The sequence below is a fragment of the Dermacentor albipictus genome, chromosome 3, assembly GCF_038994185.2.
Source record: "Dermacentor albipictus isolate Rhodes 1998 colony chromosome 3, USDA_Dalb.pri_finalv2, whole genome shotgun sequence".
Lineage (NCBI taxonomy): Eukaryota > Metazoa > Arthropoda > Arachnida > Ixodida > Ixodidae > Dermacentor > Dermacentor albipictus.
Window position 1 is genome coordinate 36,024,785 of NC_091823.1, and position 23,586 is coordinate 36,048,370.

General features: G+C 45.1%; 1 protein-coding gene across 3 annotated transcripts in view; it reads left to right on the forward strand.

The window, feature by feature from the left end:
• The window catches only part of LOC135902581 (uncharacterized), a 593,127-nt gene that overhangs the window by 549,909 nt on the left and 19,632 nt on the right, over window positions 1-23,586 (forward strand). For all 3 annotated transcript variants that reach the window (XM_065432776.2, XM_065432767.2, XM_065432784.2), the window contains 5 exons: window positions 10,061-10,221; window positions 11,376-11,478; window positions 13,427-13,478; window positions 14,959-15,072; window positions 16,325-16,432. In XM_065432776.2, coding sequence (XP_065288848.2) covers window positions 10,061-10,221; window positions 11,376-11,478; window positions 13,427-13,478; window positions 14,959-15,072; window positions 16,325-16,432 — 538 coding nt within the window. The remainder of the gene's footprint in view (window positions 1-10,060; window positions 10,222-11,375; window positions 11,479-13,426; window positions 13,479-14,958; window positions 15,073-16,324; window positions 16,433-23,586) is intronic.

Sequence of the window (23,586 nt, forward strand, 5' to 3'; positions counted from 1 at the left end):
ATGGGAGGACACTCCGTTCTCCACTGAGAATGTTAAGAGAGATGTGGGAGGAAAGAGGGGAGAGTCCAACCGTGGTTGAATACGTGCTAAATTTACTGGAACGGCTAAGCGCAACCCAAGAACTAGTCGGAAAGAACATGGCACTAGCTCAAAAGAACGCCAAATTCTATTACGACAGGAATGCGAGGCTTCGTACGTTTAACGCCGGAGACCAGGTAATGATCCTCAAACCTTCAAGAAAGAACAAGCTTGAAGTTCACTGGGACGGGCCCGTTAAAGTGTTGCACAAACTTTCAGAAACTAACTATGCTTTGAGAATGCCCGGTCGCAGGAAGGAAGTGAGGATATATCACTGTAATTTGATGAAGCCGTATGTAGAGCGGAGCGGAGTCGTTAACTATACTGTCAAAGAGCCGGATGGCATCGGTACCAAGTTTAAGGAGGATAGGGCAACCTCCAACTCTGAAATCGGCCTAGAAGAAGTAGTAGAACACTCGGTAAGCTCGCATGCTCTAAGACCCGAGCAGCTAGATGAGCTAAAAGGGGTGTTAGGGGAATATATCGACAGATTCAGCGATCGGCCGGGTAGAACCGAACTGATAACGCATGAAATTGAGCTGACCTCTACCGAACCAGTAAGATCAAAACCTTACAGGGTGTCTCCAAGACAGAGAGAGATTATGGAGGCAGAGATACAGCGCATGCTAGAGTTGGGAGTTATTGAGCCCGCTGAGAGTGACTACACGTCACCGCTAATACTCGTAGAAACCCCTAACAAGGACCCTCGTCCGTGTGTTGACTACAGGAAGTTAAATGCGATCACTAGGGATCAGCTGTACCCGATACCCAACATTGAGGAACGAATTGAAAGAGTTAGCGCTGCTAAATACATTTCAACTATAGATCTCGTGCGGGGGTACTGGCAAGTTCCCCTTTCAGAAAGTGCCAGCCGCTATGCTGCATTCATCTCGCCTGTAGGCACTTTTCGCCCTCTCGCACTCAGCTTCGGGCTGAAGAACGCGCCGTTTAGCTTCTCTAAGTTAATGGATATTGTCCTAAAAGACTTTCAGGAGTTCGCCTTACCTTATCTTGATGATGTAGCCATTTTTTCGGACAGCTGGGAACAACACGTATCGCACCTCAAACAGGTGTTCTCACGGTTGAGGGAAGCCGGCTTAACGATGAAAGCGGAAAAGTGTAGGTTTGGTTGTTCGCAGGTTACTTATCTGGGCCATGTTGTTGGTCAGGGCATGAGACGGCCGGCTGAGCTGAAAATAGCTACGATTGGAGATTTTTCTCAGCCGCGCACGAAAACGGACGTTCGTTCATTTTTGGGACTTGTGGGGTACTATCAACGGTACATTCCGAATTACTCGCAATTGGCAAGTCCATTAACAGACGCCCTCCGAAAGGGAGCACCGAGTAACGTACACTGGGATAAGGACAAAGAGAACGCTTTCCAAAGTTTGAAGACGCTATTGGTTTCTCGCCCTGTGCTTCGCGCGCCAGACTACACAAAGGAATTCATAGTTCAATGCGACGCAAGCGACAGAGGTATGGGCGTGGTACTTAGTCAAGTCGGCGACGATAACGAGGAGCATCCTATCCTCTACGCCAGCCGTAAACTAAATGTAAGAGAGGAAGCCTACAGCGCTTCAGAGAAGGAATGCGCTTGTTTGGTTTGGGCCGCCCAGAAGTTGTCGTGTTACTTGTACGGAGCGAAGTTCATCTTCGAGACCGACCACTGTCCTCTGACGTGGCTCAATCAAATGTCACACAAAAACGGCCGCTTGCTCCGATGGAGCCTCACTCTCCAAGAGTACAACTTCTCCGTTAGATATAAGAAGGGAAAGTTGCATAGCAATGCGGATGGTTTGAGCAGGCTAATTTGAATTCTGCGTTTGGGGGTCCCGCCTAAATTTTAGGGTTACTAGTGTTAATTTTATTAAGCGAAGAAGATCCCCTCTCATTTAGCAGGATTCCCTCCATGATTGCTGAATTTGTCAGCAGGAATTTGCTTCAGAAATTGGCATAGCAACATGCAGCATTTTTTGTTTTCTTCTGCACTTATGTTGTTGTTGTTTTTTTTTTTTGAAGCCTAGCGAGTTTAAAGTGAGAGCCAATGCACGTCATCTCGGCGCAGAGCCGTGTTGTGGGGTTCATTTTGCAGTTGCCTGTCCTTGTTGGATGTTTTGGGGCGGTGACATCAATGCACAGGTGGTCGCTGCGAGCCAAGACATCAATCCCCCCCCTGACCAGCAGCCGTTCTCTTCCTGCCTAGCGGTTGTCAGCGCTAGACAGTCGAGACTTTTCGGGCCATGGAGGCGCTGTCAAGAACGGCGAGTTGCGCAACAAGATTGCCACCTTGCCACCCGATTACGACAAGGGGTGCAAGACGCGCACCTCCCCCTCTCCGTCGCTGCAGCTGCGAGGCGTTCAAAGAAGCGACCTTTGCGCTGGAATCCGCCGCCTCCCTCCAGCCCCTTCGACATTGTGACGGGACGAGTTTGGTGTGTGGACAATGATTCCACGCGGAGCTGATTTGACCCGCCTGGTCAAGCTGCCGCGGGAACGTCTTATTTTTGTGCTTCTCACGGTTCGGAGTGGCTCGGAACAATGAGCGACGCGCGATCGACAACGACAGTTTCCCGGAACGGCACCCCGTGCGGTTGCCTCTGTGTACGGAATGTGTGTGCCTTTGTGTCTGTAAACTGGTCTTCAGAGCAGCAGCGAGTTGGTGATGTGTAAACGAACAGCCGCCGCGTCGTAGGACCGGCAGATCGAGTGTATAAAAACTGTGGTTGTGCGAATGTTGGAGGCACTTCTCTTGAGCAGTCATGTTAGACTGGTTCACTTCTCTCATGCAGTCCTGTTGGACTAATACTCTTTTTCTCAAGCAGTCATGTTAGACTGAGTTACTTTCTGTAAATAAACCCTTTTTCCTTCGTTCTCGATGAGAAGCAGTTCTTCACTTCATCAACGATCTCAGCGTAAATAAGTTGGACGACGGCATGGGCCAGCTACCTTCGAATTCATGCCGTACTCCAATCTTGGCAAAGGACCACGGACGATGGGATTGAGCCCCCAATCCTGACAATATATACACACATTCAGATACATACTATATGCACAAGCAATGCACACAGATCTATTACACATATGAACAGGTGTGCTAATATGACTAAAATATTTTGACATTCTAGTCTATTTGGCATAACTGACAAAATAGTCTTATTTCTTTATTGGAGTTGCATAAAGGATCAAAGTCTTCTTGTGCGAGTTGATTAAGTAGAATGGGTACAGTAAGTGTTAATGATTGTTTATCGTAATTGGTCCGAGGTGTGCGTACGTGCCATTCCTCTTTATGCCTTGTATCACGGGTGCTACGGTTAGCTTTTAAGTCAGCCATGTTAAACACAATAGAGTTATTAGACTTCAAGTATGACCTGTAGTTCAAAATTAAACGATAATTGTATAAAGAGAATACAGGCAAGATTTCGAACTTTGAGAACAGATTTGCCGTAGAAAATAAACGAGGGACATTGGCAATGTATCGCACCGCTCTTTTCTGGAGCAAATGCAATTTCATAAGGTTTACCTTGATAGTAGTGCCCCAAATGAGGTTACAATATTGCAGAACTGACAATACTAAAGCATTATAAAGTAAAATTTTAATTTTAACAGGAAGAAAGGATTTCAATCGACCTATGATACCTACAACAGAAGATAGCTTTTCACTTACATTGTCCACGTGATCATTCCAACTTAAGTCTTTAGCGAATGTTACGCCTAAGACAGAGACCGTGTTAACAATTTCTAATTGATCCGTATCTATTTTCATGTTTATTGTGCTTCGTAACTTTTTGCCTCTTTGCATATAGACAACAACTTTTGTCTTGCTGGCATTTATTCTCAAACAGTTTCCATCGGCCCAATCTTTAAATTGTCTTAACGCTCTGGTCCCCTGAAGCTGTAGTTCAGTTTCTGACGTAGCAGTGATAAACATTGCTGTATCATCAGCATAAGAAATAAATTTTGCCCGTTTTGAACTTTGTGGCATATCGTTTACAAACATTATGAACAGGAGTGGTCCAAGGATGCTTCCCTGAGGCACTCCAGCTCTTACAACCTGAAGACTGGACTTTTCCCTTTCCAACTCTACATATTGTACTCGATGCGATAAATAAGATTCAAAGAGCTCCAAAGCGATACCACGGATACCATAAGCTAGCAGCTTAGAAAGTAAGATTTTATGATTTACAAGATCGAATGCTTTGGAAAAATCTATATATATTCCCATAAGTAATATTTTATTGTTGAACGCTTGTAGAATGGTTTCTTTATGAATTAAAAGAGCTGTTTCGGTTGAGCGATGCTTCCTAAAGCAATGTCGGAAATCGCCTAACAAATTATTTTTGTCAAGATATGATGATATTTTAGCGTGAATTATTTTTTCAGTGCCTTTCGAGAATACTGGTAGGATTAAAATTGGACGATAATTGCCTAGCAAATTTTTGTCACCTTTTTTTAAACACAGGCTGCACTCGAGCAATTTGCATGCCTTTCTGAAATTGGCTAGACGATAGAATCAAGTTGTAAATGTGAGTAAGAACAGGACAAATGATGTCAAGGACATGCTTTATAGGTCCAATTTGAATACCATCTGTATCCTCCGATTTACTATTTTTAACAGAGCTTATAAAAGAAAAAACCTCAGCACAATTCGTAGGGGTGAAGAAAAATGATTTTGCACTCTTGTTTTTAATGGGTAGGGCATCATAATGACTACTCTGTAAATCACTACAGGGGTTAACTTGTTGGATAAAGAAATCGTTAAACGCATCGGCTAGTGCTGCGCCAGATAGCTGTTTGCCTTGATGTATAAAGTTATCGGGAATAATGTGAGGTTTACCAGGGCCTAACAGAAAGTTTAAATTTCTCCATGTCACAACGGATCGCGTAGGCACCGGATTTGAAAATAAATTTTGTAGGTATAAGTTTTTAGCTGTTCTCAATTTACTTGTAAGTTTATTACAGTAAGACCTATATTCTTCCAAACTAGCTGGATTTTTATGTTTAACAAAATGGATGCTATTGGCCTTGCGTACAAAATCCAAAGCAGTATTTAAGTTTTGTGCATGTACAGAAAGTGTGATTTTAATCTAGCGGTACGTCATGCCGCTTGCCGTTTCCAGAACCCCCAAGACAGGCCTGCGCGCTTTGAGTGGTGACGTCACTCGGTAGGGCTATTTGAAAGCGGTACTCCGTGGGGCGAGACTTAACGCCATACTTCCTTTCTTTCTTTTCCTGTTTTTCTTTTTAGTCAGAAGATTAGTTTCAACGGGGCCGTCGGCCTTCCTAAATGGCTATGCACCCTCCAAGCGCATCGCCTCGCAGGCCTTGCTATCAAGTAGATAGAACGCGCTGTCAATGCCCAAAGTCGCTCGCCCCGGTGCAAGGGTGCGTTCGCGTCCATCTTCCACACCGAACCGCGGGAGGTAAAGTGAGACGGAATGCAGGCTGGCGCTGATTAACACGTTGCCAGCCCGCTTCGACGGCCCTCTTCCCTCTGACTCGCTCTCCGTCATTCCCTCCTCCTTTCCCCTACGGACACCACTATGGCGCCACCCCGTCGAGAGCAGGGTAAGCGTGCCCACTTTCGGTGATCCCGAGGCACGTCATTCAGCCAACCGGTCTTTGCTCGCCCAATAAGCCTAAGCGTGTCGCGGCTTGTTCCTGCAGTACGACGTTCTAATACTGTTTCTCTCTATCTATCCCTCTCCCTTTCTCGTGCCGATACTCATTACGGCGCTCCCCGCTGCTTTCATTACTCGGGCGACCGCGCTGCCACCGAGTTGGTCGCATAATCCTATTCGCGCCCCACCCCCTTTTGCCACGTCCTCCCGCCCGTCGGCGAATGTTTACGCTCGCGCTGGACATCCATCACTGCCCTGTCGCTCTCCAAGATCCGCCACGGGAAAACGGCGGGATCCTCCTCCTCTCTCCATCTTGCTCTCCACCTCTCCCCTTTCAACCCATGCGCGAGGCAATCGCGCCTATCGAATCGAGGAGGCCCGGGAAAATAGGCTCCGCAGGCTCCGCCGCACATCTTTTGCCTGGGGGCCATAAAGCGCCTTCACCTACTTCGATGCCACCAAGATGCCAAAACGAAAGTGCCAAGCCTGATTATAGGACGGCCCCTTAACTATGTTACCGCCGACGTATCGACCTCCGGTCGTCACCAAGTGCAGCTGCCCTCTCAGAACTTTTCTCGACAGGACATGCGCGCCGGCCACAGAAATCGAGCACTTTCTGTTACTTTCACCGTGCTCTAGCCACGCGGAGATTCTTTTTTTTTTCGCCGCTTCTGTTCCGACAACTCCTCCCATCATCCGTAAAAGTAGGCTGTCGGAAGAGTTGTGGAAGCTGATAGTAGGGAAGCCAATTAGTGTTCTCACTGAGGCGTGGACGTAATTATTCCTTCAACAGGAAATGCGCTCTACCGCTAATAGGCTATAGTCGCGCAGCTTGTATGCTCCTTTACTGCGTTGTTGCAACGAAATGCAATAGCCACTCGAATATTGGGCAACGTACGAAAATATTTCTTGCGAGGAAAAGCATTTGATGGTAGGAAACTTTCGTTTTCATATGAAGCCAGCGTAGGCCGTCTCGACTGTAGCGAAAAATATATGAAATTTATGCGGCTCAGCATGCAGTGCTCATAATTTGTCATTCACGTGAGGTTTTATCATGATGGTTCGCTTAATTCTTTGTTTCTCGCTTCTGTTGCCCAATGGAAATTCATTGTGCCGCGTAGTGATTTTTCTGTGGTCTTTCTTCGGCACTGTGTAGTCTTTCTTCGTCACTTTTCGTAATGAGCAGAATATATCCATCGGAACTAGCACTTTAGTGGCCTTACTTATCCACACTGCTGAAAGGTAACGCAGGTAAGAAACAGTCAATGATTTTTCGTATACGTATCTGGTCTGAATAACGTCCCATGCCACCTAACTGGCTCTCACAGAATTCCAAGGCTCTTATAAAGCAATCCAGCATCATTTACGTTTGACTCTGTTTTGTCCTTTAACTGAAAATAATAATTATGATCTGGCATGAATAGAAAGGTTGCTGAGTATTCGGGCCTTCCGATTTTCCTTGTATTAAAAAAAAAGCTATATGCAGTTGTCTTTTTCTTTTTGCAAATAAGGGAATATAAATTGATTGGTTAAGAACAGTCATCCTTATGGTAACACACTACAAACTAAGCAAAACACAGCGCTGCAGAATTACAATGAACAACAAAAAGCCAACAAACAAGGACATCGAAGGGGAAATTTCTTGTTTTTAATAATTGAATTAAAGAAATTATAAATAAATGCAAATGTGTGTGGATGAAAGAACAACTGGCCGCTGGTGTGTTACGAACCCACGTCTTCGCATTACGCGTGCGATGCTGTTACAGGGTGTCTACCAACCGGGAAAACCGGGAATTCTCATGGATTTTGAATAGTCTTGAAACACTCAGGGAAAACTCAGGGAATTTGTGCTTCTATCAGGGAAAATTAGCTGTAATTTTATTGGAAGCGAACGAAAGTCGCGGTAATGCTGGCTCTTGTAACATAGAGGGATTGTAACGAATTGTCTTTTGACGCCGTGTCGTCGGCTAGAAGAGTTGCGAGTGTACAATCAATGACCGACTTTTCAGACGCCTGTAATTCGAATGGCTGCGCGGCACCATCACCCATAGAGTTAATGTATAAGAAAGTCTGAAATTTCGGACGGGAGAGCCCTTCGCCATGCGATTTTCCAGACCTTTTGCCGTGACCGCAGGTCCGAAATGGCATTAATCGAAGCCATCACTGCCGCCGTTTTGATACCTCGCCGCCGTGGTAAATGCTAGGCCTAGCTGCTTCAGCGTTCGCTATTAAGCTCCTTGCCGTTGAGCACCGTGTTTTTCATTGAAAGAATTTGCCGCTGTATGCAATGGCGCCGACTCCGTCTGTGTGGTCCTCGCGATTGGCTTCGAAGCTCGAAAAAGAATGGCGCGTTGCACAATGCTGGTTTCCGAAAGTCATGTTCGCCTCAATACAGAAATGTTAAACGCGAAAGTATTGCGGTGAAGCATAACAAGCCTGGGAAGGGGCAATTGTCACGGGGCACAGTATCTATTCCTTAACTATGCACGCGTCCATCCGCCATCTCCTGTCACAGTTCGAACACCGATATGCCAAACAAGTGTACTGGTAGGCCATTTCGGATCTGCCTGTGGCGATTTGAGCCCTTAATGACAGTAAAAGACATGCGTTCATTTTTTCTAACTGCCCGATTTTATGGGTGCTTTCGCGGCCCCTAGGACGTCCTAAAAATCGGACGTTGACTGTACAGTTGACGAAGAGGATGCTTAAAATGGTCCGTGGGGAGAACGCGATGTGGGAGGGGAACGAGAATAGAAAGGACCTACGTATTGAGGAATGAACGGGAAAGGAAGCCTACCGCAGTTCCTTTCAAGAGGCTTGAGCTCAAAAAACAAAGTGTTGGCTGACGCCGAGATGCAGGTGTCCCTCATCCAAAATAAACTCTTAAAGCAATGAAACGCAACACTGAGGTGTGCGCGGGCGAGTATGTCAGTACAGTAGAGATTGACCACCACTTGTTGAGAATCTCACTTGTGACAAAGTTCGGGCCTCATACCAATGAGCTTGCTATCAGTTGATAAAAATAGCTCATATCTCCTGCAGTCATGGCATCCACATTTGTGGACGCGACTTATATTAGCCATTTCTGTGAAGTGGTAGCAAGGAATAGAGTACAAACATTAAGCTTAGGGTAAATGGCACATTCTGATAACGTAAATTGCTTCCATTTTGCTTCTGAGTGATATCTATCGTTACACAGTGTCGCTTTGGTGAAGGCACTACCATGTTTTACGTGACGCTTGATGTGGGGCATGTCGATAGCAACCTTGAAATAGTTGCCGGGCCGCGGCTTTGTTGCGAGCACGGAGCACTCCACTGGAAACACCAATAAAGTCCCGTGTGTGTGTGTGTGTGTGTGTGTGTGTGTGTGTGTGTGTGTGTGTGTGTGTGTGTGTGTGTGTGTGTGTATATATATATATTTGTTTTTCTTGAAATGCTTGAGGCCAATGAATAAGCTTGTGTATGTGATTCGAGTGGGGGATTTAATCCTGTTTATGAAGAAGCGTAGCATGACTGACTTTACAATATTCAAATATTTAGTTACTCTGTAATGCTAATGACTCATCATAAAATGCTCAGAGTCATTCTATCACCTTGATTATCTTTCAGTGGAGTCTCAAGCACCACCTATGTTTCATACAAATGCATCGACAGTCGATCATAATTCGTGACTGAAGTGGATATTTTAAAACATTTATTTCTGTATGCATCTCCTTTTTATTCGTATTTGAGAATGTTCGACTTGATTTGCAAAACTGAAATGAAAGCTGAAAGCAAACTGAAACTGAAAGTAGTTGTTACACAAGTGTTACAATAGACGCGCTTGTTATTATAGGATTGAGGGCCTTCTGATGCAAGAAAGAATGTCAGTTAACAGCAGTGGTACATTGAAACACGGGGAACTTCTCGCCGAACCTGGCAGCTTGCCTCTTCAATTACCTTAATTTGTTTTCGATTATCATGTGTGCTAAAATGACTGATGTCATTTATTGCAGCTAGTAGAGGGTTGCGCTTACATTCAGTGTCATGTTCATGATTTTTCTTGTAATCACTAGTCAGAACATTCAAAAGTATATTGCGTCTTCACGTATAGACACCGTGAATGAAATTATCTATGTGTGGATATCATTCGTGTGTGGAAGTCTGCATTACCACTGCTGCTTTCCAGCTGAAGGTTGTGACTGCTCTCGTCGCATCATGGAATTTTCTTAGAAACCAGCCTGGAAAATAACAGTCATGTCGCATTTTTTCTTTTTGCTTTTTTTACAGTCTAAAACCAAATTTGATGCATGTTAATTTAGGATGCTCGACTTTGGCCAAAGTCTTGTAGAAACCTCAATGACACCTTTAATGTTTCCCGGCAGTCACGTGAGCAAGACGACCACCTACGAGGATCCTCGAAAGGACTACGAGGAAGAGCCGCCCCCGTCTCCTAGAGAAGTGGAGCTCTTCCGGGACCCGCAGCTTGGCTTTGGCTTTGTGGCCGGCAGTGAGAAGCCAGTCATTGTACGCTTCGTGACGGAAGGTGTGTGTGTACGACACGCTTTGTCTTATGAACGACGCGCTCGGTGGCGTACATTTGTTGTGCGGTGAAGCTACGTAGGTAGCGCGTGCTGTTTCGCTGCGTATAATCTTGTTGCGAAAAGCGCCGTTATGACTAGCGCGTGTTTCTCGGTACCATGTAGGTGGCTTTACGCACAAACCTGTAAGAGCCTCCAGCGCCGAATCTTGTTGCGAAAAGCGCCGTTATGAGTAGCGCGTCTTTCACGTTATCATGTAAGAGGCTTTACGCACAAACCGGATCGTATTTGCCTCCAGCTGTGCGAGTGCCGACGCGAAAGCCGCTGGAGCCCTCTCCCGCAGCTTCCCAAAAGGGGAGAGGGTGGCGAGAAAGAAGGGGAAGGCTGTCCTTCCCGAAGTGTGCACCACGAGCGAGTTGCGAGGGGTGTTCTGCAGCGAACGTGCCCCTCTGAAAAACGTCAACTTTTTTGAATGCGGCTACTTGTTCAGGATACATGCGTGTTTATATTTTGTATTTCTTAGTGGGAGGTTTCAAATGAAAAACGCGTTTTGAGCGAATATATATCTCTCTTAGCTCAAGGTTAACCAGTTGTACCCTAAGAATCTTTATTTTGTCGCAAGCTATGCAGTGGTGAAAATAAGAAAGGGTAGTTAAAATGGTGTATGAAACGTCATAAGTCTATACTTTTGACATTGTTTTTTTATGGGAATGGCGATTTAAGAAACAAATATTTCTTTTTTTTTTCTTTCCGCTCATGAGCGCTTTGGTTTGCAAGGTTTTGGTTAGAACAGTGGCAGCAGCCGTCATTGCGAGTATTATAGAGCACCGCTTATTATCTCCTAACGAGCTTGGACCTGCATGTACTGTGGCATCTCCTCACTATCATTATTTAGTAAGTTAGTCACAACACCATCGAAATAAGAATTCGCGCCATTTCGTTCATTTGTTTGCATGAAATATTTATACGTTCTGTAGATACTCTGTTTTGGAAGGGGGAACAGAATAATGTTTTGGCTGCTTTTTCCTTGCAGCCTTTGAAACTTCTTGTGAGGTTTTCAAATGCTGTATCTGCAATGGCGTTGGTAATTAGTATAGTACACGTTTTACTTTTAGCGTGCAACTTTGAACAATGAAGTTTGCCCTGTCTTGTCCTGAAGGTGGTCCTAGCGAACACAAGCTCCAGCCTGGGGACCAGATCCTCGGCATCAATGGCGAAGATGTCAAGAATGCACCCCGGGAGCACGTGATTGAGTTGGTTAAGTGAGTGTCAGTTCGATATAGAATGGTTCGATCGCTGGAGATTAATATTTGTATTAATGTTGATATCAGACTGATTAGATCCCATTGCTTCAGGTAGAGCTGCAAAGAAGGACACACCACTGCGCGCTTTCGTTTCTAATTCATTCCTTCTATGCATTAACAACACTCCAAATTGTTGAGTTGAAGCCAAGGTCACTAAACTCGCTCTTTTTTTCTTTTGTCAAGAACAAAAAAATTTTCAAACTCATTCCGTGACTTGCCCTTATCACTTATCACACTTATCACAAGGCATGTTGTGGACAGGATATAGTTTTTGCGTGTTTGCACTGTAAACACTCACTGCAGGGGTAAAATACTTACGTCACAAAGACGCTCAAAAAGGTCCAAACTTCTGTCTAATAGGTAACATGACGAACCCTCTTGTGAACACGCATGGCGTTACTTTCCGTTTCTTCGTTTTATTGCGACAGCAATTACACGGACATTCTAGATGAATTTGCGCCGTCGCCGTCGCTGTAATGTTCTGTGTAGTCCGAGTGCGATAAGATTGTGCCCTGCATGCTGAGATTTCGAGGGAAAGATTGCGATTGTGAGCCGAGGAGGGCGCATGGTGGATTGATGCGCGCAGTCTTCCTTTGCATTGTGTGTTGGAGGTCACGTGATGAAGCACGCGTCCCTTCCGCTACCCCGACCGTGGCGCTGCGCATGCTTATCCGTGTGGCTGAGCGCATAAACGGCCCGTGAGCCGTATCTACGAGTAATCTGCGGCGGGTTCAGTATTTGAGGCGAGCTGAGATAACCAGGCTGATGATGATGATGATGATGATGATGATGAGATGGCTGGTGGCTTTATGCGCGTTGTGTTTCCGCCACCTAACAGTGCAGGTCGTCTAATCTCAAGTTTCTGAGAGGAGGCTAAGCGAGAGGCAGCAAGCGTTCGTTCCCCGCTGCCGGCGCTCTTCATCAAGCCAGCGTTGTGACATCGAGTGTTCGTGGTCATCATGTTTAGTTTTGCGCGTGTGATACTATGCTTGTTAATTTAATCAGTAAGCAAATGTTTATTGCAGTGTGGCAGGAAGAGATTTTAAGTGGGGGTGGTTGGAGCCCCCCAGTCCAGGGCCCCACTGTCCTCTGCCGCCTGCCTGACCTGGCAAATAATTTCTCTCTCTATCTCTCTCTGTGTGTATATATATATATATATATATATATATATATATATATATATATATATATATATATATATATATATATATATATATATATATATATATTATTGCAGTTTATACGACCGAATAAATCTACGAACCTTGCTCTGTGTAGTCATCTAATACTTTGCTATCGCTATTAGTTCGTCGTTCTTCGGGCGAAACTGCGAGTTTGTTGTCTTTTTAATCTGCGACACACTGGCGTTTTGTGTTCTAATAGCGTTCCAAGCCCATATAGCAACATTGGCGCGTTAGAGAAATTACTTCGTCCTATAATCGGAACCACGCCGTGAATATGACGCGATACCGCTTTACCCCCTCCCTATTTCATGCAGCACGCTCAGCCACCAGACAACCTAGCTCTACAGAAAAGCCAGATTTCCGGCATTGCACTGAAAATACAGACGTGAGTGGCCGGGCTAGAGCGCGTCTCCAAGAGACCGTGAGCAGATACGAAGTGGAAAGTAGAGGTTTGTTTAGGGGGCTTAGTCGGAACGCCCACTTCACTGTAAGAATGTTTTAGCATAATGCGCGCTCGACTATCTGTTTCCGGGATACACGCCCACAGTGTATGTGTGGGTGGTCCCGTGGGAGCACGCGTGACAATGCAGCACGTGGCATGCCAGGATATGCAAAAAATATCCAACTTTTAAGCCCATGCCTGTGGTTATATGCGTGCAAATTCAGTGCGTCGGTTAGCTTTCCGATTGAGTGTTCATTTATTTATTTCTGTACCTTTTCAGATCATGCAAGCTCTCTGTTAAGTTGGTCGTCTGTCAACCTCATGTGAACAATGTAAGTCTGCTTTTCATTCTCAATACTTTCAGTATTGAAGAAAACAACCTATTAATATCATGAACCTATCATTTGTGCTTCACTCATAACTTATTATCCAGTGCATCAATGCATCAATCTGCTTCCAATTGTTTATTGTATTTAAGGAATGACATCTGTTACGTTTGTGCCCGTGTGCAAACAAATTCAATAGGAGTTCCTGTAGATGCCATGCCTCTCGGCGTAGTTTCTTGAATTTGGGCAGCACTGTATGGTTTTCTTGTTTATTGTAATTCCTAAGTAAGAATAAGCAGCCGTTGCTTCCGTTATGTGTCAAAATTTTCTGTGTTTAACTTGATTGCAAATAAAGAGAACACATAAACACAAGAAGACATCACAAGTGTGTTCATCTTATCTGAAAGAAAACTTGAATGAACTGACTGGGAATCTCTATGGGAGTAAAGCTTATTGAAGTCAATTATTAAACATAATTGAAGTTAACAGAGCCTATTGAAAAATAATTAGTTATTTAAAAGAAAAAACGAAAGTAAGAAAGGTCTAGATTGGCCTGTCAAGTATTTACAACCAGTGCTATCTCCCAGGAGCTTTGGATAGGAAACTTGTGGGAGGAATCCTTTCACAAGGTTAAAAAAAATGTGCCTGTCGCCTATGCTTAATATACAGGGTGTCTCCTTTCACAAGGTTAAAAAAAATGTGCCTGTCGCCTATGCTTAATGTACAGGGTGTCCTTTTTTTTTTAGCTTCAGGAAAATTTTTATAATCACCTGTGGCAGTAGCACAATTATAACCATTGAACTAAATTACTTGGTGAAGTGGACATTACTTTCATGAGTAATCAAATGTCTAATTGACTAAACAACAGAATTTGCACTAATCAGCCTTAATAATTAAATTACAGCACATATTGCAGTTTACTAATTGTAGCTAGCGAATTTGCAAGGCATATATGGGACAAATTCTGAGGATGGCACTGGTTTCGAGAAATGCGCCATCAAACTTGCAGTAAAAATGCAGTGTTGTTCCACTTACTTTTTTATGAAAATGCTGTTTTATGCATTGAAGCATAATAATAACTGGAACACTTTGAAAATAATATATTGAAACTCGTGTTATCCTGATAGTTAGTTCCAAGTGGATGCGCATTGCAAACTCACTGGCGATTTATAAATTGCGATATGTGCCATAAAGCAAATATTCAAAAACTGAAATAGTGTAACTATGTTAAATATGAAGTTAAATATTTTGGTTTCTTATAGAAGTACTGCCTACTCATTGAGTAATCTAGTTCAAAGGTTAAAATTGGGCTATGTGCCATAGCCCACTTTTAAATATTCAGTGCAGTTAAAAAAAACACCTGGTAGATTCAGGGCATTCAACAAGCTTCACACGAAGCATTCTCACCAATATAATTATGCTTGTGACCTGCACTTCCTGTGTGAGTAGTCTCAAAGTGCTCATGCTGTGTTCTTTTCTTTTACAGGCAACACGAAAGTCAGCCCTCCTAACTGCAGCCAAGAAAGCAAAGTTAAAGACGAATCCATCTAGGGTTCGCTTTGCGGAAGGTGTTGTCATCAATGGTTCACCTCTTTATTGTGTAAGTTGTTCATTCTTTTAATGTTCAGGAGGCTTTACTTGGTTATACCACTGAGAACATTGTATGCGAAAAGTTTCTGCATTAAAGCAATACTAGGAATATTATCATTATTTTTTAATCTAAGAACCATGCTAATGACAGTAAAGATGCAATAATGTAGTAGTATTTACTTCAGACAAAATGTTACAAAGGTTTCACACCATTCAAAGTTCCCATTACAATTTTTCCACCAAGCAATTGAGGTTAAAGGCAACATGTTGCCTGATGAGACCTTGTTCCTGTGCATTGCAAACAGCAGCTCACATTGGTTTAGCAAAAAAACAAAGCATGACAAGAGTTTTAGATTACATTGATGCTGCGATGCATGCTGTGATGAGACTGATATTGTAGCGGCACGACTATTGCCTCCAAAGCAAGCGTAGAAGATGGGCTCACATGCAGGTAGCGCGAGAATAGAACACGTTAGCGCTCTTGACGAGCGGCCACGGTATTGGCCGCCCCCGAAATCTCGTTGCACCATGGCTGGCCGGTCTGAATAAACCGGGGCCACGGCAGCTACCTCTTCGAGCTGCCTCCCACAATATTTATTTAGTGTAATGTAGAAATGGCCATCAGTTGCTTGTACTTACACTGTACCGATATGACTTTGCATATTGTGACACATATGCTTTGCTCAAAGCAGAGCACATCCTCACCGATCAATAAACTCAAACATTTTGAAATTCTTGAGGGACATCAGTTGACTTCATCAGTGAACTTAAAACCTGCTGATGAGCAAGCATGTCACAAATTATTTGTGTTTCTCTGTTAAAGGCACATTACACATACATATATTCAAGGACATTACGTCATCGCATTGCAGTAAACCATTTAGGTGCACCATTATGCTATGTATAGCTCAGTATCCTTAGCAGCCAATATTGCTGCTCATTGCAATTTCAGCTTGCTGCGTTGCCCACATCATGGAGGCGAGTTGATTTTGATTTCGACTAGTTAAACTACAGAAGTTAGGTCAGCTACGTTCGTGTTTCAGGTTATGATTCTTATCACAATCTTATGAGGTGTTAATAATGTTAATACCATGACATAGGATAAGTTGGCAAATGGTTGATCCTCTCTCAGCCCTTATAAATTGACACACATATCTTTTCCAGCATATTGGAGTGTTATTATAAGTGGCTATTCTTTAACCAATAACAAACATAGTGTGTAATACACTTGCACATCTGGTTTTTCACTTTCCTCACGGCAGCCATCTACGTTCGAGTCCTGCGTTCCCTTTCTGCCCAATGTTATGAAAGTGTTTCTTGAAAATGGTCAAACCAAGTCTTTCAAGTATGACAGCTCGACTACTGTGCAGGTAAGCCAGCCTTCCATGTATTTCTGTGCTTTCTGAATTTGTGATACTATGTGGCACAATTCAGCAAGTCTGCAATGACAGACCTTGTTTCAAGTTTACTTTCTATCTTCAGTACAAGCTTGGAGTGTTATGTAATTTGTAGTACTTTGTTCCAACACATAGAAAGGTGCAACCTGTAGAAAGGTGCAACCTGTGCAACCAAAGTTTGGTAATTGGGAAATGAAAGTGAACTGGCATCGCCTTGTTTACTCATTTCTGTCTGAATATTTCAAATTCATGCTCATCAACCTTCAATGTGCAGCATAAACCAACTAACTCACCCATGAGTAATCTCAATTTCAGTGCATACTGTGGCATTCATGACGCCTTTCTCCTGCCTGGATGTACAGTCGGACCTCGATATATCGAACAGTGCGGTGATCACGAAATAGTTCGATATAGCCAGAATTCTATATATAAAGTCACGTAAAAAACGCTTCAAAAACTTTTGCAAATCAATCAATGAACCAAGGGCGCGATCGGGGATCGTTGTTCGAAGCATGCGTTCAGTTGTGCCGCATGCGATTGGCCTAGACCACACTGACTTAGTCAGCCACGCCAATCTAGGCCAATCGCGTGCGGTGCAACCGAACACGTGCTCTGAATAACCATCCCCGATCATGCTCCAATTGTGGTGCAGTAAATACTCATTAAGCTTCACACAAATAATTTATTTATTTGGCTGAAAGTACTGCAGCAGTGTAGTCTGTTTCTTATTGGCAGCCGCTTGCTGAAACGAGGAGACCTCAATATAGTCTAAACCATGTCTAAACAATCCACAAGCGATAGGCTGGTGTTGGTGTAGAATGGCCAAAGTAGTTACAGCCTCAGTTGAAGACAGGAGCGGGGCAACATCAGCGCTTGCAGGATCAACCTTGGCAGCGTCTTCGTTTGGCCGCTACTTTTGCTGTGGTCTCCATGTCCGTCAATCGAATCATTTTGAAGCACTGTCGATAACAAGGTATTAGGTGGCGTCTTCCAAGGCGTCTATGAGTGAGCCCAGTGAGCGCGCGCTGATGTGCGTCTTTGCAAATGCAAACCGCCAGTGCTCGCGAGGCGCTGCAGGCGCAGATTGCGGAAAATGCAATGCTTCCTTGACATTGTCGAACTAGCCAAGCCGTCGCGCGTGTACGCCGCTACGTTCAAATGGCACCCTAGGCGTGATCGATGTGTGTGCAGCAGTTGGGAATGCCCATCGCGCCACTGCTATCTTCGTGGGTGTTGCGGGAAAACTCGCCGCATGTCAACAGAGCGTACGTGGTCTGGGGTGGCAAAGTTCAATATATCCATTTTTTGCCAACCCTGTTCGAGATAAAAAATAAAAATGCATGCGATTTTATAGATGATGTAGAAAGTGTTCGATATATCAAAGTTTGACTATATCTTGTATTTGGTGTGAACAGAGGTCACACGATGAACTCCAATTTCGCCACATTGTGATTGGAGCTATGAACAACAAAAGTCTTCAAACTCAAGATCATCGATTCACATTGTAAAGAACGGCGGGTTGCACGACAAGATTGTCACCTTGCCACCCGATTACGACAAGGGGTGCAAGACGCGCACCTCCCGCTCCCCGCCGCTGCAGCTGCAAGGCGAACAAAGAAGCGGCCTCTGCACTGGAATCCGCCGCCTTCCTCCAGCCCGCTTCGACATGGTGACGAGACGAATTCGGTGTGGGGACAATGATTCCAGAGTTCGCCAACGCGGGGCTGATTTGACACGCCTGGAGAAGCTACCGCGGGAAGACTTATTTTTGTGCTTCTCAAGGTTTGGAGTGGCTCGGAACAATGAGCGACGCGCGATCGACAACGTCGATTTTCCGGAACGGCACCACCTTCAACACCGTCGCTTGGGCTTCGGAATGTGTGTGCCTTTGTGTCTGTAAACTGGTCTTCAGAGCAGCTGCGAGTTGGTGATGTGTAAACGAACAGCCGCCGCGTCGTGGACGGGCGGATCGAGTGTATAAAAACTGTGGTTGTGCGATTGTTGGACGCACTTCTCTTGAGCAGTCATGTTAGACTGGTTCACTTCTTTCATGCAGTCCTGTTGGACTAATACTCTTTTTCTCAAGCAGTCATGTTAGACTGAGTTAATTTCTGTAAATAAACCCTTTTCCCCGTTCTCGATGAGAAGCAGTTCTTCACTTCATCAACGATCTCAGCGTAAATAAGTTGGACGACGGCATGGGCCAGCTACCTTCGAATTCATGCCGTACTCCAATCTTGGCAAAGGACCACGGACGAAGGGATTGAGCCCCCAATCCTGACAACTGGCTGACAGCGGTGAGATGGACTTTGCGACATGGTGCTGTATCTGTGGTGAGTGCTTGGTTTTTGCTTTGACTCTCTAGGCTTCATTTTGTGGTTGTTCTGTTTAGAACAGTAGGGAAGCTAGATTGTTGTGTGTTAGCTAGGTTGTGTTTTCCTAGCTAGATTTAGAGAGCAGAATCAAGGCAGTAAAGCAGCAGTCATGGAGTTAAGGACATTGCTGAGAGACGAGTTGTTGATTGTTGGTGAGGAACTGGGCCTAAATGTACGCAAGGAAATGCTCAAATCGGAATTATTGGAGCTAATTTCCAATCAGGCCAGTGAGCAAGATATTGAAATGGGATTGGAACTTCTCAAAAAGCGAGAGAAACGGGAAAAAGAAAGAGAAGAACGAGACAGAGAAAAACGAGAGAGAGAGGAACGGGATAGAGAGAGAGAGGAACGCGATAAAGATCGCGAGATAAGAAAAATGCAACTTGAACTTGAAAACAGACGTTTGGAGTTGTCTCAAGGAAGTGAAGGAGCTCTGGGTCGATCAAGTGAGGCAGAATCGTACCGCATGGACAGGCTATTAAAGCCATATGAGGTCGGGACCGACATAGGCTTGTTCCTAAGCAATTTTGAAAGGACTTGCGAAAAGATGAACTTCGGTCCGAGTACATGGCCACAGCGGTTGCTGTCTATGTTGCCGTGTGAGGCGGCGGAAGTAATCGCCAGATTGAGTGTGCAGGATGCATATGATTATGCAAAAGTTAAGGCTAGTCTCCTGAAGAAATACCGCCTTTCAGCCGAAGCTTTTCGGCAAAGGTTTAGGAGCACAGGCAAGAAAGATAGCGAGGGCTATCCGGAGTTTGCATATAGCTTAAAGGCCAACCTAGTCGAGTGGCTTAAAAGCGCGGAAGCGTACGACAGCAGAGACATGATCATTGAATGCATGTGTCTAGAGCAGTTTTACAAAACCATTCCCCAAGCTGTGAAACTGTGGGTGCAAGATAGAGGTAATGTAAACACTGTGGAAAGGGCGGCTGAATTAGCCGAAGAGTACGCAACCCGTAGAAAGTTGAACGCCGAGGAGGGAAACTGGGACGGTCGAAATGGACCGCGGAAGCCATTTCCGTTCAAAAAGGGTGCGCAAGCTAGACGATCCGAGCCTGTAGACATGGCGGAAAAGCCCGCAGAAAAGAGCGAGGAGAAAGTTAACGGAGAAACCGCACAAAAAGAACAGAAAAGAAAATTCGAATCTGTCAGACCAATTCGCTGTTACAAATGCCACAAACTGGGACATATAGCTGTAAACTGCGAGAAGCCAAGCGTAGTTTTTTCCTACGTGGAGGAAAAGGATGAGAATATGGAACTTTTAAGTCCATATCTCCACGACCTGCAAGTTAATGGAAAACCATGCCGAGTGCTAAGAGACAGTGCCGCCACGCTGGACATTGTCCATCCGTCTTACGTGATGGTAGAGGACTTCACCGGAGAAGTAGCATGGATAAAACAGGTTGTAGAAGAACACAGCGTGTGTCTGCCCATGGCCAAAGTCAAAATCAGTGGACCATTCGGGGAGCTAGAGACTGAGGCTGCAGTTTCCAAATTTTTGTCACTGCAGTATCCCTACATCTTTTCGAATCGTTCGAATCAGTTACTGCGTGACAGAGGGCTCAAACTGGGAGAGGGCATAGTACAGGCATTGACCCGAGGCCAAGCTCGTAAGATCGCGGCGCTTTCGGCTGAAAATGCTCAAGCTCCTCCAGCTGAAGCAGAAAAGGGGATAGCTTCAATACCCGAATCCGAGCTAGGCCCGAGGGACAAAAGAACAGTTGAGGAGAGCCTGCCAGTCGACCAGCTCAATGAGAGCGTAGCACTAGAGTGTCAGAGTTCTAGCCTGCAGGAAGAGCATGCAGACGCGCTCCCAAGCGAGACAGGGTCGTTGTTATCACCGGCCTCAAAGAACTTTGATCAACTCTTACGCGTGGATAGAGAGTCACTGGCAGCTGAGCAAAAGAATGATGAGAGCTTAGCTAAATTACGTGACACAGCTAAAGAAGGCATTGCTAGGCGCAACGTAACGATACATGAGAGAGGAGGATTGTTGTATCGGCATTACAGAGATCGAAAGGGTAAGATTTTAGATCAGTTAGTCATACCTACGAAGTATAGGGAGGACCTTTTGAGTCTTTGTCATGGAAATGGGTGGTCCGGCCACCTAGGCATAAACAAATCAAAGGAAAGATTGCTTATGGAATACTACTGGCCTGGCTGTTTCAAAGATGTAGAAAACTTTGTAAGATCATGCGACGCCTGCCAGCGTTCTGGTAAACCAGGAGAGACTTGGAAAGCTCCACTGAAGGTAGTGCCCTTAATAACAGAGCCTTTCAGACGGCTTGTAATAGACACGGTAGGGCCCCTTCCAAAAACAAAATCAGGCTACAGGTACTTGTTTACCATGCTGTGTCCGGCTACCAAGTTTCCAGAAGCAATCCCTTTGAAAGAGCTCAGCTCCACTGAAGTAGTAGACGCGCTTTTGACAGTGTTTGCACGAGTTGGGTTTCCAGCCGAAATTCAGGCAGATCAAGGGTCAGTATTCACGAGCGCACTGACTTCCACATTCTTGCAAAAGTGCGGGGTAAAGTTAATACACAGTTCTGTCTATCACCCTCAGTCAAACAGTGTAGAGAGGTGGCATTCGGTGCTTAAGCGAGTTTTGCGTGCGCTCTGTTACGAGCACAAGGAGGACTGGGAGAACTGTCTGCCGGCAACTTTGTTTGCTTTGCGAACGGTTCCACATGAGGCGACAGGGTTCTCACCAGCAGAACTAGTGTATGGGAGGACACTCCGTTCTCCACTGAGAATGTTAAGAGAGATGTGGGAGGAAAGAGGGGAGAGTCCAACCGTGGTTGAATACGTGCTGAATTTACTGGAACGGCTAAGCGCAACCCAAGAATTAGTCGGAAAGAACATGGCACTAGCTCAAAAGAACGCCAAATTCTATTACGACAGGAATGCGAGGCTTCGTACGTTTAACGCCGGAGACCAGGTAATGATCCTCAAACCTTCAAGAAAGAACAAGCTTGAAGTTCACTGGGACGGGCCCGTTAAAGTGTTGCACAAACTTTCAGAAACTAACTATGCTTTGAGAATGCCCGGTCACAGGAAGGGAGTGAGGATATATCACTGTAATTTGATGAAGCCGTATGTAGAGCGGAGCGGAGTCGTTAACTATACTGTCAAAGAGCCGGATGGCATTGGTACCCAGTTTAAGGAGTATAGGACGACATCCAACTCTGAAATCGGCCTAGAAGAAGTAGTAGAACACTCGGTAAGCTCGCATGCTCTAAGACCCGAGCAACTAGATGAGCTAAAAGGGGTGTTAGGGGAATATCTCGACAGATTCAGCGATCGGCCGGGTAGAACCGAACTGATAACGCATGAAATTGAGCTGACCTCTACCGAACCAGTAAGATCAAAACCTTACAGGGTGTCTCCAAGACAGAGAGAGATTATGGAGGCAGAGATACAGCGCATGCTAGAGTTGGGAGTTATTGAACCCGCTGAGAGTGACTACACGTCACCGCTAATACTCGTAGAAACCCCTAACAAGGACCCTCGTCCGTGTGTTGACTACAGGAAGTTAAATGCGATCACTAGGGATCAGCTGTACCCGATACCCAACATTGAGGAACGAATTGAAAGAGTTAGCGCTGCTAAATACATTTCAACTATAGATCTCGTGCGGGGGTACTGGCAAGTTCCCCTTTCAGAAAGTGCCAGCCGCTATGCTGCATTCATCTCGCCTGTGGGCACTTTTCGCCCTCTCGCACTCAGCTTCGGGCTGAAGAACGCGCCGTTTAGCTTCTCTAAGTTAATGGATATTGTCCTAAAAGACTTGCAGGAGTTCGCCTTACCTTATCTTGATGATGTAGCCATTTTTTCGGACAGCTGGGAACAACACGTATCGCACCTCAAACAGGTGTTCTCACGGTTGAGGGAAGCCGGCTTAACGATGAAAGCGGAAAAGTGTAGGTTTGGTTGTTCGCAGGTTACTTATCTGGGCCATGTTGTTGGTCAGGGCATGAGACGGCCGGCTGAGCTGAAAATAGCTACGATTAGAGATTTTTCTCAGCCGCGCACGAAAACGGACGTTCGTTCATTTTTGGGACTTGTGGGGTACTATCAACGGTACATTCCGAATTACTCGCAATTGGCAAGTCCATTAACAGACGCCCTCCGAAAGGGAGCACCGAGTACCGTACTCTGGGATAAGGACAAAGAGAACGCTTTCCAAAGTTTGAAAACGCTATTGGTTTCTCGCCCTGTGCTTCGCGCGCCAGACTACACTAAGGAATTCATAGTTCAATGCGACGCAAGCGACAGAGGTATGGGCGTGGTACTTAGTCAAGTCGGCGACGATAACGAGGAGCATCCTATCCTCTACGCCAGCCGTAAACTAAATGTAAGAGAGGAAGCCTACAGCGCTTCAGAGAAGGAATGCGCTTGTTTGGTTTGGGCCGCCCAGAAGTTGTCGTGTTATTTGTACGGAGCGAAGTTCATCTTCGAGACCGACCACTGTCCTCTGACGTGGCTCAATCAAATGTCACACAAAAACGGCCGCTTGCTCCGATGGAGCCTCACTCTCCAAGAGTACAACTTCTCCGTTAGATATAAGAAGGGAAAGTTGCATAGCAATGCGGATGGTTTGAGCAGGCTAATTTGAATTCTGCGTTTGAGGGTCCCGCCTAAATTTTAGGGTTACTAGTGTTAATTTTATTAAGCGAAGAAGATCCCCTCTCATTTAGCAGGATTCCTTCCATGATTGCTGAATTTGTCAGCAGGAATTTGCTTCAGAAA